At 39.3% G+C, this 26,297-nt stretch overlaps 1 protein-coding gene across 1 annotated transcript in view; it reads left to right on the top strand.

Annotated features, from left to right (window-relative positions):
- Positions 1 to 818: 818 nt before the first annotated feature.
- setd1a (SET domain containing 1A) overlaps positions 819 to 26,297 on the top strand; it is a 28,061-nt gene continuing 2,582 nt past the window's right edge. Inside the window, exons 1-19 of the mRNA XM_015374819.1 lie at positions 819 to 1,089; positions 2,342 to 2,486; positions 2,577 to 2,675; positions 3,224 to 3,494; positions 5,428 to 5,558; positions 6,310 to 6,563; positions 6,740 to 8,372; positions 11,458 to 12,444; positions 13,070 to 13,237; positions 13,484 to 13,562; positions 13,646 to 13,788; positions 14,010 to 14,046; positions 14,123 to 14,309; positions 14,691 to 14,734; positions 14,867 to 16,155; positions 17,905 to 18,253; positions 18,403 to 18,584; positions 24,960 to 25,070; positions 25,625 to 25,744. Of these exons, the coding sequence (XP_015230305.1) occupies positions 2,349 to 2,486; positions 2,577 to 2,675; positions 3,224 to 3,494; positions 5,428 to 5,558; positions 6,310 to 6,563; positions 6,740 to 8,372; positions 11,458 to 12,444; positions 13,070 to 13,237; positions 13,484 to 13,562; positions 13,646 to 13,788; positions 14,010 to 14,046; positions 14,123 to 14,309; positions 14,691 to 14,734; positions 14,867 to 16,155; positions 17,905 to 18,253; positions 18,403 to 18,584; positions 24,960 to 25,070; positions 25,625 to 25,744 (6,222 nt within the window). The 5' untranslated portion in view covers positions 819 to 1,089; positions 2,342 to 2,348. The remainder of the gene's footprint in view (positions 1,090 to 2,341; positions 2,487 to 2,576; positions 2,676 to 3,223; positions 3,495 to 5,427; positions 5,559 to 6,309; positions 6,564 to 6,739; positions 8,373 to 11,457; positions 12,445 to 13,069; positions 13,238 to 13,483; positions 13,563 to 13,645; positions 13,789 to 14,009; positions 14,047 to 14,122; positions 14,310 to 14,690; positions 14,735 to 14,866; positions 16,156 to 17,904; positions 18,254 to 18,402; positions 18,585 to 24,959; positions 25,071 to 25,624; positions 25,745 to 26,297) is intronic.

The raw sequence follows: 26,297 nt of genomic DNA, 5'->3' as shown, positions 1-26,297 counted from the left end.
TCATCTGCTGGGGTTGCAATATCAGAGCAAATGACTTGGCTCAACAAATTGATAAAGATAGTTGAATTCGTTCTGGGAATTGAGAACTAAGAAGAATATCTTCAAAAGACTCCAAAACAACAAATGAGTCTTCAATCTTCTCCAGATCCTGTATATATATATATATATATATATATATATATATATATATATATATATATATATATATATATAATGATTATTATTTCCCCCCCCAATAATAATATCATTGTTCAATATGGCAATGGCAATGAAACTGAATTAGGATTCATTTCGAAAGGACTGACCATGTTCAACCCAATTAACTGTGCAAATATAACTGGAAAAAATGTTCTACTAAAATATTATTTATATTTATTTGCCAAATTACAAATCAATAAGCTTATAATGCTGATCGATTAGCTCTTTGAATGTTAAAGTTTTGTCATGGACACTCAAAATGACGTATGGTTGTCCAGGAAACCAGTTAGAATGCATCAAATCTTCAGTTATACCTGTATGTATGATTTTGCAGCTGTTTCACCGTTACGCCTGTTGATGGCGATGTTGTCACTACTCAACACTGAAAACCATGCGAGCAGATTCAATAATAATCGTACATTTTACACGTTAAGCTTATATTCAAGCAATTGTTCTGAAAAAAAATCAGTGTAATTTCAACTAGTACAGCCTTCCCATTTTGGCTCCGTAACGATTGTATTTGTTTTTTGCGGGTGTATGTATAGAGGAAAGTGCTGGTAGGGAACCGCAGGGTGTATTAGCATACATTGGTAGGGAGCAGGCGAGGCGTTCAGGTTGGTTACGCGATGGCCGCTCGCTCAACAATATATGGAATTTCAAATACAAAACAATGGCTTTGGCGCTCGTAGATGGTCGTTGGCCCCTAAGCTAATTACCGCAATGATAGCGGAATTGTTTTAGCTTGTTTGATGTGCTTAATCGCGGGGTCGGAGGTGTCTTATATCTGCTTGTGACCCAGTGTTTTTCTTGTTGCTCTCGCGGGCCTATCTTCAGCTGCCTACACTATAGCGGTGGCGGATTGCTACTTTCGGATGAGCGGGTCTCCAAGAGGTGGGGGTTGAATTTTTGTTAAAGCAAAGGAAGCTTTTTAGGTTAAGTTTCGATTACATGCACACATCAAGATTGGCACTTGTAAAGATTGGTGCGTATTCGCAGAGGTCCTCAAGTTCAAACTTTAAACTGTTAACTTAATGTTGCTAGTTAGCATTAGCCATATGTAGCATCAGTTTACCCTAGCTAAAGCGAGAAGGTAACCATTTTTACTTGCTCAATGTTTTGGGGTTGAACGGCAACGTATAATTCTGGTCTTAAGAAATGTTTCTAAAACGCGGACAAATGCGCTAAACATTTATTCGTATTCGACGCTCGCTGGAACAATAATCGGTGTTTTTTGGTTACACGTTAGCCTCTGCTAACAGCAGGCTGCTAGCTTAAGTATCTGACCAGTGACGTAGCGGTGATCTTTGTTTTGACAGGAGATTAACGGAATTCAGCAGCAAGCTGAAGATGATATTGAACATCTTATGTGTTTGAATGTATTTTCTTATAAGCTATTACGACTCGAAGTCACAAATATTGATATCTCGGTAGATGTTGTGACGCAGCTTATCACAGCGTTGCAGGCTAGAGTTATTAATCTGTAATTACTGCAGCCTTTCATAACTGTCATAATTCACTTTGTATCTAGCGTGTTAAAATATTTCTCTGCATTTAGGTTTATTGCAAAGATGTGCAAGGTGTAAATCAGTAAATACAGTTTCTTAGGTTGCAGGACTCCATTCACCAGTTTCTAAACGCCTAAGAAAAAGTTAAATGCTTTTTGTCATTTTTAGAGTTTTACCTCATGTTTAAACACCATTTTTTCCTATTATCTTGTATTTAAGTAGAAATGTAAATAAAGCATTTTTCATCATGCAATAATACAGTGGAATCCTGTGGGAAAAGTTTTTTTTTTCATTATTTGTTGTTGTGCAGCTTGTTTAATGGTGCTTGTAGATGACTTTTTTAAGCCTGACCATTTAAGAAATATACTCATTAGCTGAGACAGTTTTAGGTATGTGAAAGAACAACAACTACAAGAATAGAAAAATGTTTTCCAGAAAAAATATATTAGGATCGTTTCTCTCTGCAGTGTTAATCACTTTGTAAAAATGAAGTGTACATTATAAATGTATGAACTTAATAACTATGTCCAGAAAAGACCCTTTAAAGTTTGACTTTGACAATTTAGCATTATTTAGTATAATTTCTATCAGGCAATTGTTCTTCATATTTACATGAATGCTTTCCTTTTTCTTCTAAGTTATAGAATGGATCCAGACAGTGGGGCCGAAACACAAAAAGCAGTCAGTTTGCAGTGGATAAGCTACAAACTCGTCCAGGACCCAGCCATTAGGCGGGTTACACAGAAAGTCTACAGATATGATGGCGTGCATTTCAGTGTTCCAGTAAGTCTAACTGGAGTATATTTACTGTATAATGTGTGTTGCATACAGTTTTACTTTATATGTGTAACAATTTTTGCCTTTCATTTTTAGGACTCTGGATTCCCGCCTGTGGGAGAGCTCCGGGACCCTAGACCCCGGAGGTTATGGTCTAGATATTCGGAGCTGTCCTTACCAGTGCCAAAGTTCAAGGTTGGTTTGTCACCTCCAACTTTGTTCTGCAGATCCAGTAGGATACATTTTTTTAAACTACTGTATAATTGCCAGGATATGGAGATTGAACTTGTCATTAAAACAAAAAATGTCAAAATATTGCCACCTGAAATTAAGTTTTACTCAACAAAAAAAAATCACTTTCTAAACAAATTCTACATTTTTAATTTAAGATAAGTTATATATAGGATGCGGTGCATAACTGCATTGTTTATCCATCTATTGAGTTAGAAATTATGTTGTTTTAAGTTAGTTTATTACCAGTAGTGTTGTATAAATGTTAGGTTATTATTTGTCTTTTAGGCATGTACTCAGTGTTTGCAGTGATTAGTGGTAAAACTTTTTTGTTCAGAACTTTAATGATCAGTTGCAAAACATTGTAGATGGATTAAGTCTTTTGCTTGAAGGTCACTGTTGTACATGCTTTTGTCAGTCATTTATATATTTCCATTCCTGTCTTTCTTCACTTTTCTTCTTCGTGTTTATAATTTACACCTTTTCATCTGATCTTGTCATTTTTACCACAGCTCGATGAGTTCTACGTTGGGCCCATACCTCTTAAAGAGGTGACTTTTGCAAGGCTCAATGACAACATTAAGGAGCCCTTCTTAGCAGAAATGTGTTCCAAGTTTGGCGAAGTGGAGGAGATGGAAATCTTATTTCATCCAAAGACCAGGAAGCACTTGGGTCTGGCCAGGGTGTTGTTCACCAGCACGAGAGGAGCTAAGGACACAGTCAAGCATTTGCACAACACCTCTGTCATGGGTAACATCATTCATGCTCAGCTAGATATAAAAGGTAAGCTAAAATATACATATATTTTTGAAGTCTCTGTTTTAGAGTCATTAGGTTGTGTTTCTGTTGTGGTGTGCTCACACTGAATCTTAATGATACCATCAGTGAGTGATTAATATTTTATTGTCACGTAGCGCTATGTTCAGGATTGGAGTGTGGCGTTTGTGCAATGGTTGGGAACGCAACATTTGTGCGGTGGCTATGGTCGTCGGGGGTTCGAGTCCCTGTGTGTTGACCTTTGCGCCTCTCTAAACCAATTTCCTCTCTGCCCACTACTAAAACAAAATAAGATAGGCGTGCAGGTGGCGCAGCGGTTAGCGCACACTACCCATGTACGGAGGCCTCAGTCCTCGATACGGCCGACCTGGATTTCCAAACCGACCTGTGGTCCTTTGCCGCATTTCTCTCTCCCTCTCTCATACCCCCTTTCCTGTCAGCCTGCTGTCAAAATAACGAGCCACTACTGCTGCAAAATTTTTTTTATTAAAATAAAATAAGGCGAAGCAAAGGACAAAATAAATAGAGCAAAACCTGGGATGGAGAATTTCACTGGAGTTGGAAAATCTGGACCTTTCTGTCTATTCTTCCCGCATGTTGTAATGTGCAGCTGAGAAAAAGCTTTTTTTCAATTGAAATGGAAGATGGAAAGAATCCTGTTGAAAGAGGATGAAGAAATGAATGCTCTTAAGCGGTTCTTTTTCAATTGGCGGTTTTAATTTAGTCCTGAGGGACTGTTGCATCATTCACTGTTCGTCCTCCCCTCTTAGCTAAAGGGCTGGTTATCCTTCCACAGCAGTGTGTCGCAGTGAGCTTGTCGCAGATATTTTTGATTTATGCCCAATATTGGTCTGCGCTATGTTATTCCACGCCACAATGCAAGAGGGACAATCACGAGCTAGCTGTGGGTCTAGATATGACCGAGGTGGTGAGGAAGTGGGGGCGCGTTTGTGTGACAACGGAGGGACATGAGGGCAAAGAAGACCGGGGATCCAGGTGGAAAATGGGTACCAGCGTTCTCGCGCACCTCAGTCTTCTAGCTGGTCCAACTTAACGAGTCGTCTTCCACAATGGCGGTCATACAAACAAAACAAGCAAGCCGGTAAGGTACCAAACAGGAAATGTGCATAGTGTAGAGCAGATGTAGATTTGACCAATCAGGGGCCTCCTGTCTGCGGCACTGTCTGCGGTCACCTACAATTTTGGAGAGGTGTAGCAGAGCTTCTGCGAAAGGCGTGGGGCATATTTGAGTTCACTGCAACGCACACGCACCTGGTTTCTGAGTATAAATCAGCCTTAAGGTTGTCTGTCTGTCAGGTGTTTCACAGTGCACTGAAGCTGTCCTCCCTGAGCTCCCAGCAGGCCACGTCCTACTGCAATCTCTGCTGGTTTCTCTCTCTAGTCTCTCGATCTGTTCTCTGGCTGTCTTTAGTTCCAGAGCAGGGCACACACAGCCACCTCTGTCCAACTCGGGTGCTCTCTCTGCGCAGCTACTTGCTCTTCCCCTGCTCCTGTTAGAGCTCCAGAGCATCTCCTCACCTTACCCGTGTTGTTCGGGTGATCCTCCCCTGAAGTGGGATAACAGTTTCAGGTCGTAGTCAGACTGATGTTTGCCATAATCCAGCATATTTCCTGGAAGATCTGATAAAGCAAGGGTGATGTTCGGCTTTTCATGAAAAAGGGAGAACGTTGACTTACTCAGTAAAATTTCGGATCCCGCATTTTGAGTTGACTTCGGCCGCCAGCAGATTGAATCTCCTTTTATTTGATAAGGTGGTGAAATTTTTTTCCCTGTTTTACCAAATTAATTGCGGGCGAAATTTCATGCAAGTGACAGCGTGCAAATTACGTGAAAAATCCAAAATTGAGTTCGATCTGAACAAACCATTAATAGTCTAACAATGACGAGCATTTATGTAAAGCATTTATCTTTCTGCAGGTCAACAGAGGCAGAAGTACTATGACCTGATTGTAAATGGGTCCTACACTCCTCAGACGGTGCCACTTGGGGGGAAGGCTTTGACAGACAGTGTTCAGTCACAGACCCCAGCTCAGCCACAGCCTGATACGGTATGACTTCAGTTCATTTAGTAGTTAATCAGTATATGTGCTAGTCAGAAAGTTTTTATTTTTTGTTTGTTATTATTGCTATGTTTTTTCTATTAATCAAACCAGTACAAAAACTGTATATAGAAATTACGAGTCTTGATGATGCTGGTCAAATCTGAGGTAAAAAATTTGTTTTTAAAATTATTTTTCCTTGTACTTGCTCTTTAGAAGAGCACTTGTTTTGACACTGTGGTGCATTTGTAGCACCAGTTACAGTTCTTTGTAATTGTGTTTTTTATTTTTTTTATTGTGAATTTTTATGAACATGAGACTGATTTGATTTGTGGGCTGACAGTCACTTCTCTCTTGACCAGATTACACACAAAAAACGGTTTAAATATCAATTCTTCTGGAATGAATAAAGAAAACAATGCATAGAGGTCTAATTTTGAATAAAGGTGCCCAACTCTAAAATAAAGTTCAGCAATGAGTTCAGAAACAATATCGTTTAAAATAAAAACCTATTTTAGGGTATGAACTGCATACATTCAAAAATTGTGTTTGAAATAATTGTTTAAATATCACAAAGATTGCTTGATAGTTTATTTTGTTGGTGTGAGTTAATGGAAGTCTTTCTCAGGGCTGGTAAATGCTAAAGTTGGTCATTCGGGCTTCAGTAGGTCCTATACTGTGTGTAGTGAAACAGTAGATATTGCGTGACAAAATTTTTATGATATAATAACTTAATTACTATTTTCTTTTTTAATTGCAGTCGGAAATCCGGCGTAGGTTTTCCAGCGAGCTTGCTGTTTTGGCAGCAGGAGTTCAAGCCCTAACCTCGGGAAATGTGACCCCATGTTCGGTTGATACCGGCTTTGGCGATCAGCGAAACGACACGCCACCTTCTTCTTTATCTGGTCCTTACACCCCAGGCTCCTCTGCTTCATCTCAGGGAGGAGGAGGAACACCTTACAGCTCAAGATCTGGGACTCCTTTTTCACAAGACTCGGGCTTCTCTGGCAGCAGGTGTTTATTTATATCCATTTTATTTTATTCATTTTATAGCCAAGTTAATCTCAATAAAAGAGGTTTATGAAATTGGAATCTTCAATCAGATTATATCTGGTCTAACAATTGATATGATACAGCTTCTGATCTCTTGGTTCTTCAACTTTATTTATGATGTAAATTCTGTGTTCCAGACATCCAAACTTCAATGCAGGCTCTTTGAGCAGTGGCTACCCGCCTCAGGACATGTTGCCATCTTCATCTTCATCTTCTGCTGTCTCGTCGTCTGTTGGAGGTTTCAAAGTGTCTCGTTACCCGGATGAGCAGGATCCTTCACTTTACCACCGAGGTCGTCCTTCATTCCCCCCAACTGCATCATACCGTCCCAATGAGCCACCAGGCTATCCCCCTTATCCCAGTCTTGGAGGACCTGGCTCACACATGGCACATCACTCCTCAATGCCTCCTCCACCTATGTCCAACCAGTATGATCAGCCTCCTTTGTCAGAGCGGGAGAGGGATCGTGACCGGGAGCCAGGGGGGAGGTATGGGGCTGGAGGGGTTGCTTCCAGAAGGTCCTCTTATCATCACCAGCAAGATTCAAACTCTTCCTCAAAATACCATTCCCATCACTCCCATCATCATTCAGATCGCAGGGAAGACCGGGGTTACAGACGAGACAGCCTGGGCTCCCGGTCAGGTGACCACGGTCACCAGAGACACCGCAACCATCACCATTCTCACAACCACCACGGCAGTCGCAGAAGAAGCAGCCATGACCGGGATCGAGAACGAGACAGAGACAGTGACTACTCCAATAGCTCTGACCCCAGATATAATTCCAACTCTCACCGGTCTTCCTCTAACAGCATGTCTCCTCCCCCATCATCTTACTCTGCTTACGCCACCTCCAAAGATCCCACCCCGACCCCTCCTCAGGGACTGGATGCTTCTTCTCGTTCAGCGGGTTCTAGTCTGGCTGAGAGAGGATCTCTGCCCTCAGTTGGTGCTGATAAAGACTACCATGCTGATCATCACAGTGCTTTGCCACCGCCGCCACCTCCTCCTCCACCACCACTCCCACCAGCCTCTGTTATTGCAGCTGCTGTTGCGGAGACACTGGATTTTAACCAGGATAGTCCTGCTCGCGAAGACCAATGGACAAAACCCAAACGCCGTCCAACCACACCACCTGTCCCGCCCAAGACTCCCCCACCTTCTTCTCCATCCCAACCTACCATTGTATCTTCCTCTAACTCTCCTTCCTCTGCCTCCCTTCCTCCCCATCTTTCCTCCTCCTCCAGCTCTCCACCACCTCCTCATCGGGATTCCTCCCCTGAGCCGGATTGTACAAATGAAAGTTTACCGTTTGTCTACCACAGCAGCAGTCTCGACTCTCGTATTGAGATGCTCCTCAAAGAACAAAAGGCTAAGTTTTCCTTCCTTGCTTCTGATGAGGAAGATGAGGAAGACAGGAAGGAGGAGAAGCAGAGGGGCAGGGAGCGTAGAATAGATGCTTCAAGGGATCAGGGACACAGGAGAGACAATGGGGAGAAGGACCATAGAAAGAAGGGGGAAAGAGACAGAGAAGGTCACAGAAGTAGAAAACGGGGTAAAGGAACAGAAGGAAGGAAGAGTCCATCTGTACTCACAGCAGGCATAAAACCCTCCTCCACTCATTCTCCCCTCGTCTTACCTCCAGAGGAACCCCCGCCCCAGGTTAACATCTCTGGGACTGAAGTTTTACAGGAGTCCTCTCTCCCTGGTTCTGCTGAAACGGGGATCCGGACAGGAGCCCACACACCACCTTTTAATGGGCAGAGTCAGGTAAGATGAGGCATTTGGTAAACGGTACACATCGTCTCACACACTAAATAACTCAGTTAAAAGTTTAATTATTTCTAAAATCTAAAGTATTTGACGTGACATAGCTTTTAAGACTATATAGTATGTTTAAATAACAGGTTAAGGGACAGTATTTACATTTTATTGCCCTTGTCAAACAATATTGCCCTTGTCAATAAATAATATTTATGAAAAAAAACTTTATGGAGATGTTATCTTAGAAAAAAATGTCTTTGATTCTATGCAACCATTATTAAAAGCTTTTCTAAGCCATAGAGAAGTTTTAAACTATTCCTAATTTCCTCAAGTTACATTACTCAAGCCAGAGTACCTTTTACTCTTTTTGAGAGGAGTTTGATCAGTCATTCTTGCAGTCTCTTGTACTCACTGTAGTTCCCAAACATTAACCTGTGTTCTCATATAATGGAACAAACTGAACATGTGAAGGACAAAGTAAATTTTCAACCGTAAAAAAATCATGCTAAAGCAGATTAACAGTGTTGAAAATTCATGTTTTTTTTTTCTGTTTAACGAAAAATAAAAGCAAAAAAAACAAAAACTTCAGAGATGGAGCATCCTTAAGGTGATCATATTCTGTATATATATAGGGCTGGGTACCGAACATCGGTTCTTTTAAGGTACCGACCGAAATGCTTCGGTTCTACAGAGTATCGCAACATGCCTCGTCTTTCGGTACCAAGTTTCGGTGATTGGCTGTAACACTTAACGTGATTGCGTCATCCAGGAAAAATACATAGGTGGTCACGGCTACAGCCAGGGTTCATGTGTATCTGTTGTGAACTGGTTGCGAGCATCGTGGAACCCCTTTAAAATGCCCCCCAGGTCAAAAGTGTGGCTTCACTTTATTAAGACTGATGCCAATAGTGCACAATGCAATACATCGTGCACAGAAACAATTTAAGAGCAGAAAGTTGCTCGATGTTTGACTGCAAGAAGAGCGGACCGCAGCCGGCGCGACCATCCTCCTCTCAGCAGCCCGTGGGCAGTGCAAAGCCAGAGCGGAGTGAATCATGCTGCTTTCAAACTGGACGCAGCAAGAGCAGCAAAATCGCGTCTGCTGCTTCCTTTTTGCTGCTTGTACCAGCTTCTGACGCGCGGCTGAAGAAGCTTTGCTGCTCTGGCTCTCTGACGCGCGTTGGGCGGAGCTACTCTATCCTTTCTTTGCCTTGCAGCTATATTTGCTGTGATCAGTGGGAATAAAGTAGTTTTATTATGTTTTTAAAACTTAATTAGTGCAGTCAGTTCATCCATATCAGCCTTCCAATATTATTTCTGTCAGGTCAGAGCCGCTCAGACCCCCACATACCAGCGGTGCGCTGTCAGTAGGATCCCATTCAACGGGCTTGTTTGTCTCCTGAGAAAGCAGACATGTTAATTTTTCTAAAGAAAAACAGCTAAGTAAAAAGGTCCTCACAATGTAACAGTGAATATTACACACTGACTTGTTTGCAACTGTTCTTCACTTAAATGTTTTTTTTATGTAAGAGAAAATAGGGAAAAAGGGAAAAATGTAAATGGAAAAATCAGAGCTTAAAATAAAACTCAAGATTTGTACTTTATTATGTTGTGTAATTTTCTGTTTCTTCGAATTGATATTATAAAACTGGTATCGAAATAAGTATCGTTCAGGAACCGGTATCGAAGTGAAGGTATATATATATATATATATATATATATATATATATATATATTCCCCAATAATGATATCATTGTTCAATATGGCAATGAAACTGAATTAGGAGTAATTTTGAAATTAATCCTAATTCCCAGGATTCCAAGCTCTATCCTGTCACCACTAGGCCACCATTCCTAAATATTATATAATTAGATTAAACTAAAGAAACAAAGATAGAAATGAGGAATTAATGATAGAAATGTGGTAGTGTGTGTGGAGGAAGGGGCTGCACCGTTGGGCAGCTCAGAACGTTGAAGGACGTCGTTTTGCTCCTGCTCTATAATTCTGTAAAGAATAAGCAGAATGAGTTGCTGAGCCTGTAGTTAAATTTTGGAAAGCAATCATGTCTCAACCACTCTGACCCTCCTCTGGGTACATTCTGGGTGCTCAGAACAGTCAGAAGCAACGCAGCTCCACATATCTTTTACCACACATGCAGAAGCACACTTCTTCGGTTGTTCCTTTGGAATATTTTCCATATGGATCCAGAACACTTAAGGCGTCAGGCTATATAAAGCTTTAGAAATAAATCGGATCAAATGTAGCCTACAAGATGTTATAAACACCTTCTAGGCAGATACGATTCCAAAGTGTCTTTAGAGAAAGACACAAAAGTTGAGGGGACCGAAAGCTGAGCTCCAGTGTTGTCTTGTGGAGAGGGGATCCTACGGGATGTCAAACATTTCTAAACTCCTCCATTAGTCAGGCCTTTGGTGCAAAGCAGCTAGACAGACCCACTGCAATAAAAAGGACACAGCAGCACTCTTAAACTGTGTGTGTTGCAGTTAACACAAAAGTGCTGAAGCTGAAGCTGTCCATCCAACCTGACAGTGTACTGCTATAAATCTTTTAGGTAAAAGTGCACTGATCAGAAGTGCATAAACTGTAATGCCAAAAATATGGAAAAAGCTAGATTATGCTAATATTGTCATGAATTCCAATAAAAGTAAAAAAAAAAAGAAAAAAAAAAGCACCTGAGTAGTACTGAGTTCCGGATATTCCAGGAGTGATGTAAAGCCCGGAACTCAACGCTACACCAGACATTTTGAATTGAGAAAGCTTTCTGGATGGGAAGTGAAACATCTTTAAACTTGGGAAACAAAGTTCAGTGGTTTGTTTTTAACTTTTTTTGGAATGACTGACCTGGATGACGGAGAATCTTCACCAGCCGTTGTCATGAATATGTTAAGCGTTTCATGTTGTAAGGATCTGTAAGAACAATCTGTTTTGTTCTCATACTAGGGAAAGTACATCTGTTTTATTTGGTTCTCTTGTTAAGAGGAAGTGAGTTTTCTTCTCTGAATGATGTTTTCACCCATTTACAAAAACATTTGGAAAGTTTCTCAAACCATAATCTCTCCCTTTTGTCAGGCATCCCCTCGTTCTTCTGGTGAAGACATGGAGATCTCAGATGATGATGAGGAAACGACTACTATCACAACCGTGACAACTCACCAGCCGTCAGTCACCTCAGGATCAACACCATCATCCTCACAAGCGGGACTTTCCCAGACAGTAGATCCCTCATCTTCTCCGCCACCCATTTCTGATTCCTCACAGCACTTTGGCTCCTCCATCCATCCCGCAATCCCTTCCTACCCTCCTCATTTACCCCCTCCTCCTCCCCCTGGTTACTCCCTTCAACCCCCACCTCCACCAGGGATTCCACCTCTTCCTCACTTGGAGCTACACCCTGAGTATCCTCCGATGCCCCACCACATGTATGATTATGCCACCTCCATGGAGCTGATGAACCAATACAGTGGTGGAACCCCCATGTCCTTCCAAATGCAAACCCACATGTTAAGTCGCCTGCATCAAATGCGCATGTCTTCATCCAATGGCACTCCAGGTCCAGGCGAAGCTGCTACTGGAGATTACGCATCTTACCATCTTCACTCTATGCCACCTCCTCACACACACCATCCCTACATGGACCAAGAGGGCAGTGGTGCAGGTGCTCATTATGACCAAGACCATAGGTACATGCCTCCCCATATGTCCTATCCCTACCATGAACCCCACAACACTCAAATACCAGGCCCCCCACCCCACAGTATACCCCCTCCCCATTCTGGCTGGCCACCGCATGTCTTACCTCCGCATTTCCAATCTTACATGCCACCACCTGGCTATGGCACCATATTAAGTGAGGAGGGAGTAGAGTACAGTGCTTCTGGGGAGGGAATGCCAATGTTGGCAGAGAATCCACACGAGGCAACGGTTCAGATGGTCCTCGCCTCTTTGATCCAGGAAATGAAGAACATTGTGCAGAGGGACCTGAACCGCAAAATGGTGGAGAATGTTGCCTTTGCCACTTTTGATGAGTGGTGGGATAGAAAAGAGACCAAGGCCAAGGTACAGGCTTGTCTTGTTAACTTAACTTCCTTGAATTTCCCTTGTTCTTTATCCGTATTTCTGTTTATTGTAGAAATAAAGTATGGTGGTGCTCTTAATTCTGAATAAATTCATTAAAAGCTGCTTCCCTCACAACCTTTCTTAAATTAAATAAAATTTTGTTTATTTTAAATTTGGTAATATTTTAGAGCCAACCTTTCCAAGTTATTAAGTGCAAAGGTGATAGATTTTTGAAATAACATCAATATAACATTTTGCAGATGGCAAAAATGAGTTAAACCTGCCTGTTATCACAGCATAAAACTAACTTTGGCATTTTGCTGTTTCCTACATTTTCAAGTATGCTCAAAATAAATAACTTGTCAAAAGTTTTGAGATCCCCAAAATGTTAAAACTCCTAGAAAAATAAAAACACCAGCTGTAAATTTGGTAGAGTTTAAATGGACATTTGAAGTAACTCTTAATATCAAAGATTTCTTTTTTAATTTGTTGAAAAAAAATTGGTTTTGAATTTTATACAGTTTTGAGCAACTTTCCTTTCAGTAGCAAATAGATTTATGATTGTTTTACCTCTTTTATGCCATTTGGTATTTTATGTTTAAAAAGTTATTGTTTTCTTTTCCAGCCTTTCCAGACAATGGTAAGGGGAGTTTCTGCTTTACGGGATGAAGAAAAAAAGGAGGAAAAGGTCAACCGGCCTCGGGAGCCTCTTATGTCTTTGGTGGATTGGGCAAAAAGCGGGGGCCTGGAGGGATTTTCTCTGCGTGGTGCATTACGATTACCTTCCTTCAAGGTAAAAGTATCATGGTGTAAAATCTGATATTTTTTCTTTTCTCTAAATTTTATTTTTATCATGTTTTTTTCTTGTTTTTTTTTACCAGTTGAAGTTACTTTCATAGAGAAAACCATGTTGATTTAAATTAGATGTGATTTTTATTTTTTTTATTTTGTTGCATGTTGGCATTCCCAGATTTTGTGCTATTTCATATCATGGCTGCAAGCATTGCTTACCAAAACGTATTGATGTTCCATACTGTAGGTGAAAAGGAAAGAACCTCAGGAGTTTGAAGAGGGGGACTTGAAGAGGCCACGACCTTCAACTCCACCTGATGATGATGGTTTGTTAATATTGCAGCTTTGAAAATAGCGTTTAACTTGATTGACCTGAAGCAAATAACTCCTGAATCTATGTGGTTCTCAGCTGCAGATGGTAGAATGCCAGAAGCAGACAGGCATGCAGCTGACAGGGACAACAAGAGGAGCAAAAAGAAGCCAAGAAGTCGTAAACCCTGGGAGCTTGACAGCGAGGGAGAGGAAACATCTGATGGCTCATCGAGTGAGAAGGTATAAGATACTAGTTATGTTATAATTGCTTTTAAAATGTAGAAATGCATACTTCATATAAGCTAGCTCCTTAATGGTAAGAAGAAAAGTACGATAAGTATTCAGTGTTAAACACCTTTTAAACATATCAAGATTTTTAGAAGTAATCCTGTTTTTTTTAGCTAGATGGCAGTATTTCACTATGACTGTTTTCATGGTCTAATAGTGCTTTTTAATCCTAGGAGGATGAAGAAGTGGAAAGTGAAAAGGAATCTGATGGTAAAGCACGACCAGTATTTATCATTGGGTTAAGACAGCAGTCAAAACTAGACTTGATGTCTGTTTTCTTTCTTAGATGATGGGCTTAGTAGTGACAGTGATGATGAGAGCCTCTCTTCATCCTCTGAAGGCTCTTCCTCAGCATCATCCTCTTCATCTTCTGAAGACGATGACATAGAGGAAGGAGAACTAGCAGAGAGTGCAGCGACAGACTCTATGGATGAGTCAACAATGGACAGCACAGCTGAGAAAGAGAATGACAGGTATATTGCTTACGTATTTCGTCTTTTAAACGTGTTGTTTTATTGCTTGACATTTGGCACATTTTGTAGCTTGAATTTATTTCCCACCATCCATGTGACATTTATTTCCTATCTTAGATGTTTTATCCTTTCATAGTTTATCTAAGCAATATGTGGTTATACCACTTTAATAATATCAGTACAACTTTGTTAAAGTTTGATGGGATCATAACTAAATTAGGGACATGCTTAAAACTTTTGGCCCTGTGTTTTATAAAAGTAAATCTAATTATCCGCGTAGTTCATAAAAATGCATACAAGGTTTAAATGCAAGGATACAAAATGTTTTGCTTTTAATATTTGTTTTTAAATCCTTGGTCATATTCTTGTTCTGTTTTGTAGGGAAAATATTGCTGCTGTTGCTCCAAAGTTGGACATCAAAAAAGGTTGGTCTATAGTTTTTATTTACCTTCCATAATTAGTAAGCACTTGACTAAGTATTAATAACACTTGAGTTATTTGTATTTATTACTTAAGTTTGGCTCTCACTTTCTTCTCTCTATTCCCTCTCCCCTCAGGTGTTACGAAGGAAAGCAAAGCAGAAATAACAGCACCGCCTTCATCGCCACCATGCCCACGGCCCTCATCACCAAATGCTTTTGTTCCTCCTCTCAAGAAACGAAGGAAGACTGTTTCGTTCTCGACCGATGAGAGCGAAAGTAAAACTCAACTGCCAGCGGTCTCACAATCTCTGTCACCAACGCAGCCAATAAATGAGGCTCTGCTTATTTCTGACAAGTCTACAGACTCTCAGATCCCTCTTACTCCTTCCCCTTCAAGTCGTTCTAGTCATGGAATCCAGCTTCTTCCCTTTGCTTCAAAACCAGGTGAAGGCAATGCCCTCATTGTCCCCCCACCCAATAGAACTCAAGATGCTGAGGAGTCCAAAAAGTCTCCCCTTGTTTCCTCCCAGACCACGCCTGTCAAATCCCCTGGCAAGCGGGTTGCAGGCAAAGACTCTCCCAAATCCCCCGTCCCTCCAGTTATGGTATGTCGCACTGTGCAGAACCTGCCATTGGACCATGCTTCAATGTGTAGGATGGCCTTTGAGGAGGCCCCTCCACCGCTGTCTGTCAGCAAACGGTCCAGAGGCCGAACTCGGACACCCAGCATCTCTGCATCCTCCTGTCATTCTGTCAGAGAGGATGAGGAGGAAGAGGAGGAAACTGAACAGAGGTTAAGGGTCAGAGAGCAGGCGGGAGCAACAAGCCTCCTTCAGCTGGCCTCTGCCTCGACGACTGACCTGTCTGTTCTGGCAGACGTAGCCTTAAAAATGGATCCTGAAGGTGGAGACTCAGAGGAGACTGAGACATCTGATGAAGCAGAGGAGCAGAAGATGGAAGGGGACCTTTTCTCTCCAGAATCTCTGGCTTTGATTATGAGCCCAGGAGGTGTTATTGTATTTTTGGAGCACAACTACTGCAAACCTCCGGTACTCGCAATACCATCCAGTACCAGAAAACCTTCCTCCAGACAAGATTCGTCTGTCTTAGTGGCAGCAGACCTCAATTCTATTTCTGGTGTATTGGAGGCACCAGAGGAGGTTATTGGAGATGCTGTACCGTCCAAGATGGATAAAGGAGAATACTTCTCTCCAGTGGAAGGTCTTGGTGACTCTGATGATAATAGACAGGTTGCAGCTGTATCTCCATCACCAAAGAAGAAGAATTATGTTGGTAAAGGTTTAGAGCCCGAACAGGACAAAAGTGAGAAGAGGAAACGAAAAGACAAAGAAAACCTTGAGCCTCATCGCACAAAAAAGCAGGAACAGCAGCTCAGCAAGAAGCAGAGGAAGAGGAAACTAGAGGTGTGTAATTTCCAGTATATGTGCACGTTTGCGTGAGTAGAGCTGTGATGTAAAAGCCATGGTCTGCTTCACGTAATAGCGGCACCGATTCCTGTCATCTTTGGTTATGTCATAGAGGTATTTCCAGTTTAAACAAAAACAGAACGTGCCATGTTACACGTCAAAGCCATTTTGAAATTAGTGTAAAAAAGACAGCTGATGTGTCGTAATTTACATAGCTAGGCCGAGTAATATGTGTTTTCTAATAAGAGGCTGATTGCAGAGTAGCTTTTATGGATGTCATAATAAATGTAAGCTTAAAAGATACTCTATATCTTTGGCCGACATTTCATTTATCTATCTGCAAAGTTATTTGTCAATGCGGCATAGAATCAGAACAGTACTAACAGTACCTGCTGCTCTACATGGCATGATTTTTTTTTTAGAATGTGCTCTTGAAATGGTTAAGTTTTCTTAAATAGTTTATTTACTGAAAGTGACTTTTATATAAACATTGTTTTCATTAAAACCATTAAACCACCACATCTATGGAGCTCAGCGATTCCAATATCAAACCATGAGGGGATAATATCCGTTTACTGAGTCCATTTATAAAATTTCCTCTCCTCTAAATATTTCTCATTCAACCTTCTGTTATATTAATTAAAAAAGAAAGGAATACTCCTTTCTGGAGTAAAGAATTGTGACTCTTATATGGTCGCCAGCAGTCCCATTTAAAAAAAAAAAAAAAATGTCCCAAAAAATGTATTTAACTTTATTCATGTTCCAGTTAAATCTTTACAAAATATTTTTAGCGCAAAACAGAAGAGGCAAAAAAGTTATGTCTTTATGGAGGAATAGGATGCCTGTTCAAGAGCTGCTCTTTATTTTTCAAAGAGTTTACGCTGCAACCCAGTGACTGCCTGCGTTTGGTAGTTACCAGGCGAACGACATTTGTCTTACTTTATTATGTCTGATGCCAACCGCAACCTCAGGATGTGTGTGGTGAAAAAAGGGGTATTTTCCCAAATTGTTTAAAAGTTGGCCCTCAGTCCTAAGGAATGAAACTCTTTATTTTCGTGAAACAAAAACATTTGAATTAATCACATTCTCCAACTTCTGTGAGAATGGCTTAATGTTAGGACCTTATTGTGTTCCAAAATGACTGGGCACCGGTTTAAAAAGCCTCAAAAAGGTCAAGTCTGATGGTGAAAAACATCATGTTGCCTGTTTTACTGGTCTGCTTCCAACCTAATTAAACACTTTTATTATTAAGCCTGGAGATTGCGAGCCAATACTTCTTGTCCTATATTTATGTTTCATTCCTGCCAGTACTTTTCTGGAGTAAAGATTCCCATAAATACAATCCTTAACATTGTAGATGGCTTTCCAGAAGATTTAAAGCAGTTAGAGCTGCAGCAGTTAGACTGACACAAGAATCAAATGGATGCATATGACACAGATGAATAAATACTTAGGCAATATAGATTACCTGCAGAAAGTGAGACTATGGCATCCATCTTATCCGTATGCGTTTTATCCGTTTATTTTACAAGACAATGATCTAAACAATAAGATGTTTAAAAAATGTCTCGTAAAGGTCAGAACTTGAAGCGTAATTTCCCTTCATAAAATCCTTGGTAAATATTTAGGTAAATATTGAATACATTAATTTTGCCCTGCTTCATTAACCTTAAAGGCTTCTCATGTGACATAATTAAAGTAATCTAAGAACGCTTTGCTTTAACAGAGCCTTTTTTTACTCTGCAGGAGTCAGACTTTGAGGAGGATGTTGATGTTGAGGAGCTTGAGTCTGGAGAGTTATCCAGCTCCGACACGGACAATGAAGTGGTTGAAGAAGTACGGAAGAGCGAGCGTCTCTTTCTCCAGGAGGCCGGGATGACATCATCACAGCGCTGGCCGAAACCCGCACCTGAGCCACTACCTATAAAGTTTGAAAACCGCAGCAAGTTTGAGCAAATGACCATCCTGTATGACATTTGGAACTCTGGTCTGGATGGTGAAGACTTGAGCTACCTAAAGAAGACGTATGAGAAGTTATTACAGAATGACCACAGTTCTGATTGGCTAAATGACACCCACTGGGTCAATCACACTGATATCCTTTTAAATAATCTTGTTTTTGCCATAAACTTGTCTATTATATGATTGTGAAATTAGCGTGTTTAAGTGGACATATTTGATTTAAAAAAAATAGTTTGTCTTTTTAAAGAAAATACGTCATTCTTCTTGACCTGTGTTCTGCACTAACCAATTTGCCGAACCCCCGTCGTAAGAAGAAGGCTAGTGACAGCCAACTTAGGGAGCACGTGACTGGATGTGCCAGGAGTGAGGGCTACTACGCTATCAGCCGCAAGGAGAAGGATGTCTACCTCGACCTGGACTTGCCTGAGCAGGTCATAAGAGAAGTTGAAAATGTGGACAGCTCGGTAAGTGTAACCTTATTTTTGAAAGTGCCATTTCTTTCCACTCAAAATGCAACAAGCTGGTCTGGGTTTCTCTTGACTTGTGCTCTTTTCCTGACAAGTTTTACTCAAAGGGGACCTTAAATTTCTGCTTAATAATTTATTTGTTTATTGATTTTTTTTTAGCTGACTGCCATTGCGATTGGTGTAAAAATAAATCTGCAAATGAGAGAAATCTATTTAAGTAAATACAGTGGAACATCAGACATGCAAACTAGACAAAAAAATGACTAAACTCCTTTTTTTTTTGCTTGTGTTTAAATATTAAGTGGTGACTGTGTGGAAAGAGGAAGCATTGTTTACACTAATCACTGTGTTGTCTGAAAGGACGTTTATGAGGTTTGAACTAGAGTTTTCCTGATACAGCTTTTTCTTTTCCAACATGATACCAATATTGCAGCTTTGAGAATGAACTGATACAGACATTCACCTGATAAGATATTGGCATGAATTATGCATACTTTTAATACTTATTTTGTACTTCTGAATGTTGGAAAAGTTTTGATCAAGTAATATTACTAAAATAAAGAACCCTATTAAACAACAAAAGGTATGAGAACAGTCAGCCCATGTAATATTAATAAATGAGATAAAGAAACTTTATACAGAAGCTGCTTTTTTAAAAGTGATCTAGTTTCCAGAAAATCTTCTAGGAGATTTTTTTTTTTTTATTTGCAGTAGATGAAAGGTGGCTTTCTTTGTCTCTGTCATATAAAGCCTCTTTACTAAATTGTTCTGTTAAGCCCACAAGGTTCTCCCAGATGGTGAATTTGTTAACACATTACAGATATAACACAAGTTTTTTTTTTTTAATTTAATATCCCACATAACTTACAGTTTACTATATCAAAATAACCCCTATGCCAAAGGATCCTATGTTTTATTTTATGTAAGTAGATTTTACAAAATGACATGTTCATTTTTGGCCTGCTTATTAGTTGACATTAGCTCTATTTGTTCTAAAATGTGCATGAAGTAATCAGATGTGGCTGTCTGTAAAACGGGTCAGATGTGGCTGTCTGTAAAACAGGTGGCCAACACATGTTTTGACATTTCTGAAACAAGTTCTGAAATAAGCCTTTGTGGTTATTATAAGAATTTCTCTAAAAAAGCAAACCACACCAGTTTCCTAGCAAAATAGGAGACCGATCTCAATCTCACTCTTGCCCTCTCGCTAAACTTGATCAAAAAAGATTGTATGTATTTTTATATTTTCTTTTGCACAGTTTGTTTGCTGAGCCTGAGAACTGCAGCATGCAGTTCGGTTACGGCTAATGTGTGAATGCTGATTATCAATGCAAAGCCCTCTAGTCTTCTCTAAATCTAAAATCCACTCTGTTATTAAGATTAAGCCAGGGCAACTGATTTAGCAATGGCACAAGATAAAAACAAACTTGGAGGAGGTCCAACAAAGTTTTAAGATAAGCAATGCCAATGCTGGTATAAAATAAAAAAAAAAGTAATAAAAAAGCTTTGATATCTTTTCCAAGTGGGAAGGAATTCAATATACCTTTATGGTGCAATATTTCTTGAGAAATAATCCAGAATTAACAAGCGATAACATGAACAACCAGAGTGAAAGCTGTTATTACAGCATGATTTAGTGGATTTGACAAGGTTCATTTCTTCTGTTGGGGCAACTTAAAGATTATAGGTTGCCTGTTACCACAATATTCCTGAGGGAGTCTTTATTAGGTTCATCTTGCTCGTGCTGGACTGTAACCCCTTTTGCCGTTAATATTCTACGTGGAATGTTGTGAACAGACAGCCAGTTAAAGTGTTTGCTCGTATTTTAACGGTCACATCACACACTCGGCTGCTCATCTATAATGCAAATCTTTTTGCTCTTTTTTTTTTTTTTTTTTTTTTACATTTTTCACGCAAGCATTAGTGTATGTGTGTGCTGGATTTAAAAAAAATAAGCTGATGAAACAAGCCTGGACAAAAATGATGGTACCTTTAATGTAATATTTTGTTACACATATATTGAAGTAATCTCTGCAATTAAACAATTCCTGTCACTGAGACTTCTGCAATCATCAAATAGAAATTTTGGCCCACTCCTCATGTGTAAACTTCTCCAGTTTTCTGTAGTTTTAAATAGTGTCATTTCCAGACGACTTATTTCAGCTCCTTCCAAAGATGCTCTATAGGATTTAGGTCAGGGCTCATAGAAGGCCACTTCAGAATAGTCTGGTGTTTTCCTCTTAGCCAGTCTTGGCTTTTTTTAGCTGTGTGTTTTGAGGTCATTATACTGTTACAAGACCCATGACCTGCAACTGAGACCAAGCTGTCTGACACTGTAGGGACAGTGTTCTTTACCTAATGTGCTTGATTTTTCTAGCTCAGAACATAGAGCTGACAAGGCTTGGCAAAAAGTTAAATTTTTGTCTCATCTCTCCATAGGACATTTTCCGAGGAGTTTTGTGGCTTTTCAACATTTAGTCTTGAAAATACCAGTCAAGATTTTTTTAATACGTTTCCAGCAATGGTGTCCTCCTTTATCATCTCCCATTAAGTCTGCTTTGATGGTCCAATCTGACACTGAAGTTTTTAGAGCTTGAAGCTCAGCTTTTATCTGTTTAGACGTTTTCCTGGCCTCTGTTGGTACCATTCGTATTATCCATCTCCTATATCTGTCATCAGTTTTCCTCCTGCGGCCACATCCAGGGAGGTTGGCTACAGTCCCACATTTCTGAATGATAAATGCAGCTGCAGTCATAGGAACATCAAGGAGCTTGCTAGCTTGCAGCTATTATTTCCTTTGTAATCTTCTGAGACGAGTCATTCCTTCATTCCTCTGGTTCATGTTGAGGGTGGTAGACACCATGTCATCAAACAGCCCAGTGACTACTTGTAGCCTTATATATTTTTTTAGATTTTGTCCAGGCCTGTGTCTTGAGTTTGTCTTGATTGAAAAGCAACGTCAGACTTTCATTTCTTTGTGTTGATGGTATATTTTTTTATTATTTCTAAGAATATTTTAGATGTTTTATTCATGAAACAAGTGGTACCAAGACCCTTGAAAGCTAACCCAGACCTGATTTAGTTTCAAGTTGGACTGTAGTAAAAAATAAAATAAAAAAAAACATGCCAACATTGGATCAATATTTTCAAATAAACAAAGGCTTGAGATTTTCTAAGATATACATCCTGTTGGATTTCTTAACGTTTGCTTGGAGTAATTAAGTAATTAGGTCTTTTTTCAACATTTAGCTGGATGTTCTTGTACTACAGCTGCTAAAAGAGTTTTTATAATAAATCCTGTATCATTACTGAGTTGTTCCCATCTAGTTACAATCGGTTTCCCCCAGGTCCACAAAAGGATCACATCTGCACAGAACAAAATATTCCAAACAATTACCTTATCTGCAACACTAACCAGTGATTAATTTCAAATCGACATACTTTGAGGTTAAACGACAGATGACTACAAAAATGTATCATGTTTCTTTGGTAGCGGTAGCAACCAAATGGCAAAGATGCCGTTGGGGAATTTTCCTACATATTGGCTACACTCCTTATCCCAACCACTCAAACGTTTTCGTTTTAAAACCCACATTTCCTCTTTTAATTGAATTTGATTTGTATTTTTCTAGATAAAGATGAGCTTTTAGAGACCTACACTCCGTAGCTATTTGATAACATGTTGCTACATCTGAACAATGAGTGCATCCTGGTTTACGCTTATGAGTACAAAAGCAGTCAAAAAACTGAAAATGTTTTATTTATTCTCCAAATAATAGGCTCAAACACCAGACCTATGCTACAGGTTAAGCTTGGTGTTTTTCATAAAATTGGTATTTTAATTGTGTCCCATGGAAATGATAAGGCAGTCCTCATGTCATGTTGTGACATAGAATATGAGAATGCAAACCTCGTTCTAAGTAAGTAAATAAGTAACCCTCTTTCTAAGTAAGTAAAGGAGCCTGAGGCTAGACAAATGAAAATCTTAGGTTAATCTCTTTTACACACGTTTTCCACAGCAGAGATCCTCTTTACTGAGGCTTGCTTTTACTGAGGTTTAACATTTTTGCAAATGTTTTCTGATTTTTTACGAATCTTGAAAGCAAATTTTGCATCAGTTTTATGGTTTTTCAAATCTTTTTGAGGGAGGTTTTGAATTTTTTACAGCTTAGTAAGATGAAACACCCATTGTTTGCAAAGTAGACCCCAGATCCTACCTATCTGAAGATGTAGCTTTTTTTAATTAACTTGTTTTGTTATAATAGTTTTTATTTTTAGAGTCTTCAAATTATTTTTAAGACATAGAAAAGGAATGGTATCGACAATGTTCTCAAATAGAAAAACTTTTCACCTCTTTCCTTTCTGTAGTTGTGTGTGATGTAGTTTTTCCTGATATTATGTTACCAAGCAATTTTGACACTACAGAAACTATCCACATGAAGTGGATTGTTTTATTTTCCATTTAAAGCTGTATCCCAGGTTGAATTACTTCTGTTATGATTAACTCATGGTGAACTGAGTCAGGATGAGGGTTCCAGTGTATAAATTCTTTCAACTGGTTCTGTTGTTCTAGCTTATATCACATTTGAGTGGAATTGTTTTGTAATGGCAGGGATGACTCACTGTCACCATAGAGGAAAAACACGGAATTGAGTTCTGGAAAAACAATTGGGGAAAACTTTTATTTCCTATTGACAGTTTGAGTGCTTCTGAATACATTGGTTTCCTCGTTTTAGACGATTGTGTACAAACACGTTATTTAGCACTACAGTCTATTGTTTGTGATCCTGGGAGGTTCTCAATCTTCTAACTTGTGTCTGTTGTGACTACAAGTGTGGAGCAATGTTTGCATGGCGTTGGAGTAAAAAGAAAAAACGAAACAAACTTAAGTTTCATTTTTTTTTTTATCTGCATTTATGTTGTGTTACTGGCAGCCATTCTTCCCACTCATTCAATGCACTAGTATTCTTGAAGTGCATTTTCTTTTTGTGAGACTGGAAGTGTGAGAGAATTTCAATGAAAAAGTTGAATGCAAAAGAAGTATATATTTAATGTGATGTTTCTTATCTAGGGGCTCTATGACTGATTTGCATGTTGATGCTTTTAAGTCATACTGATTTTTTTATTCATAAAATTGCTGCTCCAAGGTAAATCTTTTCACCTATTAGACTTTTAGTTTCCAAAGAAATTCTACTGTTTTGAATGTTAGAGTCCTGTGAATTTCATTACACAATGCCTTTACTGCACAAGCACAAATTAGTGGTATTTGTTTGGGTGTGTGACAGGAACATGCACCGCAGGATTGTGAGGCATTTAACTGAACTCGAGATGCAATGCCAGAGGATTTGGAAACGCATTAGTTATCAGCTGATATTTGGCTTTAGTTTTGTTGAATTCAAATGGTCTGATTAGAAAAGCAGACAGGCTTTGGCTGCATGCTTTGGAGCAGACATCAACTGGTTTGTGTTGGACTTAAGACATGCACATTCAAAATGTAAGTTTTAGAGCACTGTGTAGGTTTTTATTTAATACAATGACCGATACAAATTTATTTTCCTCATCATGAAATTGACCTATAAATAAAGATGCATATTTTGTTTTGGTCACTTTAAAGTATGTCCAAATATATAGTAAACGGTCTGCACTTTTCTAATTGTCTTCATTTTGGTGTTTGTGTTTTGCTTTATTTTTCCTTTAGTATGTGCCCTTATTAGTGTTTGAGTCCCTATACAGTTTTAGAATTAAATATTTGGATTAATTCACAAATCAGGCTTAAATGGGAGGCAACTGGACTTTCACTAAATTTTTCTGAAGACGTTTCACGCCTATCCAGAAGTCTCTGTTAATTCTGTTAGCTCGCACCAGAATAGAGACCAGTTGCCTCCAATTTAAGACGTTTTGTGGTTGCCATGACTTGGATTACTGATACTCTGATCAAGCATTTTGTTTAATCTTCAATATGTTTAACTTGCGTAGAAAAAAACTAGAATAGAAATAATTTTTGCACTTGTTAGCAGCACCGTTATGGAACTCGAGATGCAATGCCAGAGGATTTGGAAACGCATCAGTTATCAGCTGATATTTGGCTTTAGTTTTGTTGAATAGAAATAATTTTTGCACTTGTTGGCAGCTTACTATTTTTAGCTTAGTTTACATTGCAGGAAATAAAAAGGAAACTTCCTTCCATTGCACATATATTTCCTGCCCTCATGCATTCTGGTATTGCATAAAATGAGGTTTGCCTACGCTCAAAATGTTGCAAAACCAGGTCAAGGTGCATGGCGGTATCAGTGTTGTAGAACTCAAGGCCAAAATCATAATTGTTTCAATTCAGGGACATGTTTTTATTAAAGCTGTTTTGTTTCCCAACAGGGAGCTAATCGAGTGCTATCAGAAAGGCGCTCAGAGCAGCGCCGACTCCTCACCGTCATTGGAACCACAGCTGTCATGGACTCTGACCTACTTAAATTAAATCAGCTTAAGGTACAGTCAGTCGTAGTATCTCATTACATATTACACATATAGCTGCATGGTAAAACGCAAGTAACATTTTTCATCATTTAGTTGGTTATTCTAAATGGCTACCTATTCCTTTGTTAAATTCTTTCACAGATTGTAGCAACAGGCCTTCTGCGTCATGCCCTGTTTCTTGTGGTTCAAATTAAAGTCAGGCCAGGGTGTTCTCAGACATGACACCATGTTAAACATTCATAAAGAAGAATTGACTTGTTTCTCTTTAATGAGCAACTCCTTTAAAAAGGGGAATGTTCTCTGGGTGTGGAGCATTTTAGCTGCAAATCTTTTTAAAGCAGCAATAGAAGTGGAACAAAAAAATGTTTCAATAAACTTTACGGCGCTTGTATGAACATTTTTAATGTTATCATGAGTCTAAGATGTGTTGCAGTGCATTTGTGAATTGTTCTTAATGAATGCATCAAAAAAAAAATAACATTCACATGGAAGCCATGTTACTTACTTTTGAAATAAAAGTCTGTCATTTTTTTTTTTCCCACCTCATTCTTCTTCTTTTTGTCCAGTTCCGAAAGAAGAAGCTCCGTTTCGGTCGTAGCCGGATCCACGAATGGGGCCTGTTTGCCATGGAGCCCATCGCCGCTGATGAGATGGTCATAGAGTACGTCGGTCAAAACATCAGACAGGTAGAACTTCTTTCTGTTTAACTACTGATCACTTTGCAAATGGTCTGAAAGCCAGTTTAGTTAGTTTCTAGCTCGTCTTTACAACATGGTTAACTAAATAAAACAATTAAATTTACTTATTAGAAAAAGATGTATATTTTTTGGAATTTCATACACACAAAATTTGTAAAAATTTCGATAAAATCAATCAAGTTGTATTGATAAGTCTCCAGCTGAATTTAGGTTTTTCTTTGGCTGCTTTTAAAATAATGCATTTATCCTTCTTTAAGCCTCTACATCTTGAGGTTTTACTTATTGAAGCATTTAAAGGCTTCCTAAATGAAGACACGAAACACTCTTATCTACTCCTAACAAAAAACTTTGCAAACAATAAACTGGACCTTTGACTTGCTCTTGTTCCAAAGACATTCCTAACTACTACTTTGTTTACTCACAAATGAAATGATACCCACCTTGGCAAACATTTTAATGTAAAATTACATGGTAAATCTTGGTCAGCACATAATGTTTATATGCAAAAAAACTCATCCAGACCTTTAGAAAGTCTGGAGCA

This window comes from Cyprinodon variegatus, unplaced genomic scaffold (assembly GCF_000732505.1).
Source record: "Cyprinodon variegatus isolate N-32 unplaced genomic scaffold, C_variegatus-1.0 Scaffold109, whole genome shotgun sequence".
NCBI classification, from domain to species: Eukaryota; Metazoa; Chordata; class Actinopteri; order Cyprinodontiformes; family Cyprinodontidae; genus Cyprinodon; species Cyprinodon variegatus.
The sequence above is the reverse complement of the archived record's forward strand: the minus strand, read 5'-3'. Positions and strand labels throughout refer to the sequence as shown.